The 6,076-nt window shown below is 57.5% G+C and overlaps 1 protein-coding gene across 1 annotated transcript in view; it reads left to right on the top strand.

Annotated features, from left to right (window-relative positions):
- Positions 1–5,065: 5,065 nt before the first annotated feature.
- LOC131480291 (uncharacterized) overlaps positions 5,066–6,076 on the top strand; it is a 107,863-nt gene continuing 106,852 nt past the window's right edge. The window contains exon 1 of the mRNA XM_058664178.1: positions 5,066–5,165. Coding sequence (XP_058520161.1) covers positions 5,127–5,165 — 39 coding nt within the window. The 5' untranslated portion in view covers positions 5,066–5,126. The remainder of the gene's footprint in view (positions 5,166–6,076) is intronic.

Here is a 6,076-nt window from a genome sequence, read left to right as displayed (position 1 = left end):
GCCACTGGAGGAACCCAGCTCAGCTGAGCTGCTTGTCACCACCACACCGCATGGACCCACCTGGCCAGGCTGGTGGCGGCCCAGGAAGACAGGAGATGAAAGTCCAACTTTGCAGACGATACAGCCTTAGGGAGTTTCCAAGCAGCCACACACCAGGGTCGGAGCCCCATGTACTCCCTTGGGCAAGGGTTGGGGTGGGGAGGGGGTGATGCCTGGCACCTTGTGCCTGTGTACGTTTTGCCAGCTTGGGATCCTTGCCCAGAGCTGCGCTCAGCTCCAAATCAGGAACACTCTAGTCACGGTCTTCTGTCCTGGCTAAAGCTAAGTCAGCTGAATCCTCAGATCTAGTAAAGCGATACCAAGGACCTGCTGGAGGCTGCTGCGGGGGAGGCAGAGGCAAGGCCCTGAGGACTCACCCCAGCTTGCCTGGCGGCGGCAGCCTCCACCAGAGTAGCTGGAGGAGCGGGGTGGGGTGGGGGGAGAGGGGGACAGGGACATGCGCAGTGAGCAGCAGCCCTGAAGGCAAAAAAAAAAAAAAAAAAAAATCCACTCCTGGCCTGCACTCTGGAAGCTTTCTCGCTTCCACCCTGGCCTGAACACGGGCGTCTCCCCATGCAGTGCTCCTCCTGCACGGTCCCCACCCTCATAGCTTCTGGGGACAGGATGGGGGGCAGGGGGTATAAAGGGCAGGGTGAAGAGGGGCTGCATGAACAGTGTAGGGTTTTGGGGGCTCCCTGTGGCAGCCTCCTTCCTTGCTGGGGGTTCCAGCAGCAAAGGCAGCAGAGAAGGTCTTCCTTGTTCTCAGACTGCGCCTCTCCTCACTTGCTTTTCATTCCTTTTCCTTTTCTTGCCTTTTTGTGAGAAACAATTGATGGCCTGCACTGCACCGACCAGGGACTCACTGACGCCTTTCTTTGAGGGCACTGAGCAAATTGAGCATGCTCTGTGAGTCACACCCGCAGGGAGCCACACAGAGGCTTGGCTGAGTCCAGTGGGTCTTGGCGGGGCCAGAGATGGGAGACTCCATTTATGCAGTGAGCAGGGTTCATTGTCGCCAAACCCTCCCTCTCTCTAGGCTCAAAGCCACCCCATTCTACCCTGGTGGCAGCCAGCCCTGCCTAAGGCAGCCAGGATGGTGGTCTCTAAAGGCAATGCCCCCTCTGCTCTGTCTAGCCCTTGGAAAGCAGTGGCCGCCACACCCCTACCAGCCTAGTTGTTAGACAGGATACAAGTTTATAGGGGGTGGCCCAGTGGGTTAAACCTTAGCCTGTCATGCCAGCAACTCATATATGCACCGGTTCAAATCCCAGCTGTTCCACTTCTGATTCAGCTCCCTGCTAATGCACCTAGGAAAATAGCAGAGGATGGCTTGGACCCCTGCACCTACATGGGAGACCCAGATGGAGCTCCAGGCTCCTGGCTTCAGTGCAGCCCAGCTCTCCTGCCTCTGCAGTTATTTGGCTAGTGAATCAATAGTTGGAAGATCTCTTTTTCCAGCTCCGTCTCCCCTGTTCTGTCTGTGACTGCCTTTCCAATCCACAGATTAAAAAAAAAAAACCTCAGAAATAGTGGTTTATTTGGCTCATGGCTCTGAGTTCTCTCCTGCCTGGGATGAGGAGCCAGCCTGACCCCCTCCTGGAGGGCAGGAGATGGAACAGAACAGCTGTCATATCTGGGAGGTTGGAGGGCATGGGGCTGGCGTCTGGCGTGGGCCCATTTGCTGAGTCATAACATGGTGGAAGGCAGCCAGTGGGGAGACTGCTGACTCAGAAGGCTCCTCCTCCCACCAGCCTTGCTGAGTAGCAGCACTCATGTGCATGTTACTGGCTGCAGACTGACGCCACTCAACCCTCAAAGGTGCCCAACAAGGGGGCAGTGTTGGATACTAATGGAAACAGCTGGGGACGGAAAGGTTGGGATGGCATTTTAGATCCTGCTCGAGGTGTCTGCATCCTATACGGGAGGGCCTGGATTCAAGTCCTGCTAACACGGATCCTGGAGGGCAGGAATGCAGCTGTGCACGGGACATCTCTGTTGGCCTCTCTGCCTCGGAACATCTGGCTCTCCCACTGATGTCAGGAAGGAAGCCCCAATGAGCATGCCATCAAATGTCAGGGCTGCATGGAAAGCAGTCTTGAGAGATGGTACTCCTGACAGCCCATTTCTCGGAGGAGAACACTGAGGTACAGGAGCAAGCGGCAGAACCAGGCTCTTGACCCTCTGGGACCTCTGCCTCTCGGCCCACTGCAGCCTCCGTTTGGCCCTGCCTCCATGCAGATGTGGGGAGTGGGGTGGAGAGAGAGAGAAGAGACAAGGAGGCAAGGAGGCAGTACTGGCTGCCACCCAGGCGTTTGGTGGTGGGGGTGGTCCTAGATATGATGGCTGGTCTGCTCCATCTCCTGCCCTCCAGGAGGGGATCAGGCTGGTTCATCATCCCAGGCAGGAGAGGACTCAGCTGTTATAGGTGAGGGTGAGGTCAGCCACCCAAGAGGGAGCACACGGGCTCTGGGGTGCAAATCCTGGGCTCTGGGGTATCAAGCCCAAATCTCCCTGGCGCTGATGGCCTGTGCTGCCCACTCTGCCAGTCCCTGGGCTGCTGTCCTGCCTGGCCTGGCCTCGGTGGTCAGCACTCTGTCCCATGAAGCCCTTCCCAATAAATGCATACCCCTGCAGCTTTAGGCCCTGGAGGTACCAGCAGCGGGCGAGGGTGCTAGCTGCCTTGACAGTGGCCCTGGCTACCAGTCAGTCCCACCTCCCTCTGTGCACTGCAAGCTGCCGTGTTCCCCCATGGCTGACACGAGGCTGAGTTATGGCAAGGCAGTGAGCAGATGGGACCACTGCTGGGATCATTCGGCATGGTTGGGAAACCATGAGACCAGCCCGTCTTTCCTCTCTGGACCAGAGGTTCTCTGGAGCCTCTGTTAAAATAAGAGACAACCTCTCCAGACACCTTGGAGTGGGCCTACCTGGCAGGTTGATCTGCACCTGGGGGCCTAAGCATCCCAGGTTCTAGGGCCTGTTGGCTGTCTTATAGGGAATCCAGATCAGAGGGCACGGGGTGACCATGGGGGTTGCAGATCTTCTCCTTGCCCCTCCCCCACCAAGACTTAGTACTTCAAGTCTTCCAAGCAGAGGGAGGCAGTTTTAGTTGAAATTTCATCAAAGCTCTCCCCCTCTTTTTAAAAAAAGATTTATTTATTTATTTATTTTATTAGTAAAAACAGATTCACAGAGAAGAGAGAGGGACAGATAAGACAGTTGGAAGCCTTGTTGACTCTCGAATCAATTGATTTGTTTACCTAACAGAGTTACACACAGAGAGAGGGGGCCTCAGAGAAATCCACCATTCGTTGCTTCACTCCCCACATGGTCTCCATGGCTGGAGCTCAGCTGATCTGAAGCCAGGAGCCTCTTCTGGGTCCCCCACGTGGGTGCAGGTGCCCAAGGACTTGAGCCATGGAAGCCCTCACTCTTCTGACAACCCAGCCTGGCAGGAATCTCCTGGGTTGAACACAGGCCTGACAGAAGTCGATGAGTTTGGATCTCCATGTCTTTCCTCCCAGCACCTGGCACTTCCAGCAGGGATATACCGGCCTGGGGACTCCCAGGGTGGGGCTGCAGGCACAGAACTCTCCGAGGTCTCTTGGTGGCTCTTGGATCCCCAAAACTCTGGGCACCCATTTCCCAGGCTTTCTGCACCGGCCTGGCTTCTCGCAGGGTGGTGTGTGAGGGGAGAGAATGTCCTGTGTCAAGCCATGCTGGACACAGCTTCCCCTCTCCCTACTGCACTGAAATGCACACAGTCCCCAGCACCTGTCTTTAAGGGCCCCTTCCTGCATCAAAGTTAAACATTTAAAAGTGTATTTTATGGGGCCCGGTCTGTGGCATAACATCCCATAGATGTACGGGTTTGTGTCCTATCTACTCCACTTCCACTCTAGCTCCTTGCTAATGGCCTGAGAAAGCAGTGGAAGATGGCCCAAGCGCTTGGGCCCCTACACCTACACAGGAGACCTGGAAAATGCTCTGGCTTTGGACTGGCCCAACTCTGGCCATTGCAGCCATTTAGGGAGTGAACCAGCAGATGAAAGATGTCTCTTTTTCCCTGAGTTTCAAATACAAATAGATCTTTAAGAAGAAGAAATTGTGTTTTATGTCTGTGTTGATACGAAGACAAATAAACTAGGATAGTTTCATTGTTAGTAATGTTATGAATGCACTCTGCTGTTTTATTCTGATTTTAAAAGAAACTAAAATGGAAACTTTTCCCCCCCATTGAAAATAGTGTGGTTGAAGCCGTGACTGTGAGGCAAACTTCTGCCTGAGAAAGTATGGAGGATGTCTCAAGTGCTTGGGCCCCCGCACCCACGTGGGACCTGCAAGAAGCTCCAGGCTCTTGGCTTCAGATCCGCTCAGCTCTGGCCATTGTGACCATCTGGGGAGTGAACCAGCACAAGAAACATCTCTCTCTCTCTCCCCCTCACCCTCTCCTTTCAATTACATAAATTAACTCTGCCTTTCAATCACTTAAATAAATAAATGTTAAAATAATAAATACATAGCGTAGCCCCAGGGACCAGCTAAAATGTACCCTGGGAAGTCCCTACCTCTTTCCACACCACTGAGCAAGCCGCCAAGACTTTTTCTGCCGGGAAACAGCTGCTCTCCTGCGCAGGCACCTGAGCGAGGGTTCACACACCTGCACAGGTAGGGAGGGAAAGAGGGGGAGCCGTGCACGGAGATTTGGCTGGCGGGTGCACAAGTCCAGTGGACTCTGTGCTGTGTCTTTGGACACCGGTCAAGCCGTGTCCTGAAAGCCCCCGGGGAGTGTTGGGCACTCGGGTGCCTGGCACAGGCTTTGGGGTGCGCTATGCCTGGATGCTAGCTGTGTTGCGTGAGATGCACCTGTGGTTTCCCTCCGAAAACCGTGCGCTGCGGGGCGTTTCCGTGCGTGCCTGGCCGTGCGTGCCTGGACGCGTTTCCCCGCGGAGCTCGGGCCTCGGGGAGGCGGGGCGCCAGGCTGTCGGGGCGGGCCCCGGGGCGGAGCGCGGGCGGAGCAGGAGGAGCCCGGTTTGGCGGCGCGGCCCGAGCTCTGCAGGCGGGCTCCGGGCGCCCCAGTAGCCACCATGCTCAGCGTCTTGCACTTTCTCCGGAGCTTCTTCAAGGTGAGAGCCCTCGTCTCGGGACCTCCGGCCTCCGGGGTGGAGGCGAGCCTGGCGCGCGCCGTCGCGTCCTGGGTCGTTGCCCCAGCAACGGCGCCGGCACCCGCTCCCGCTCGCGGCCAAACTTTCCGACCCTCAGGCGGCGACCGCCGTGGTTGTCCAGAAGGAGCTGTGTCCTGTCAGAAACCGGACTTGACCCGTGGCCCTGGCGTGGCAGCCTCCCCGGGCACTCGCAGCTTCGATAGCTCGGCTCGGGGCCGCCGGTTCCGGAAAGGGGGGCTGATGCCCGGCCCAGGAGGTGCCCAGGAAGTGTTGCTGTCTTTATTATCACCCGTGGGAGTAGTGGGATAGTGGCAGGGGGACGAGGTAGGGGTGTCCAAGCCGCGGCCACCCCTACATCCGTAGCTGGCGCTGTTAGAGACCCCGCGCCTGTCCGGGGTACCATCCCTCGTCAGGCCTGAGCTCTTACTAGCTACTAGCCCGTCTGAGAGTCAGCGGAGACGCCACGGCCCTGCAAAGTGGGCTGTGGTTCCCGGGGCACTGTCAGAGAAGAGGCCGGTTACCGACGGCCACGCTCCGCTTCCCCAGGTGAGCGGTGACGTGGGAGAGATGGGGGTGCCCTGCAGGGCGCAGGTGGGCACTGACTGTGCGAGGAGGACGTGGAGAGCTCCCGGCAGGGCGAACTCAGGGAGGAAGCCCTGTGCGCGGCCAGTTCCTCCTGCCGGTGCAGACTGGCCGGTAAGCTGGGCGCGGGTGACTCAGGTAACCCAAGGCGGACCACAGGAGCTCTGCCCTCAGCCTGTCCCTCAGCTGGCCCTGAGAAGTTCAGCTATGACCCTCTCTGTGCGCGGGAGTGATTGCGTGCGGTACACACCAACACCAACTGGCAGAGCAGGGCCAGGCGGGAAAGGAGC

This window comes from Ochotona princeps, chromosome 5 (genome assembly GCF_030435755.1).
Source record: "Ochotona princeps isolate mOchPri1 chromosome 5, mOchPri1.hap1, whole genome shotgun sequence".
NCBI classification, from domain to species: domain Eukaryota; kingdom Metazoa; phylum Chordata; class Mammalia; order Lagomorpha; family Ochotonidae; genus Ochotona; species Ochotona princeps.
The sequence above is the reverse complement of the archived record's forward strand: the minus strand, read 5'-3'. Positions and strand labels throughout refer to the sequence as shown.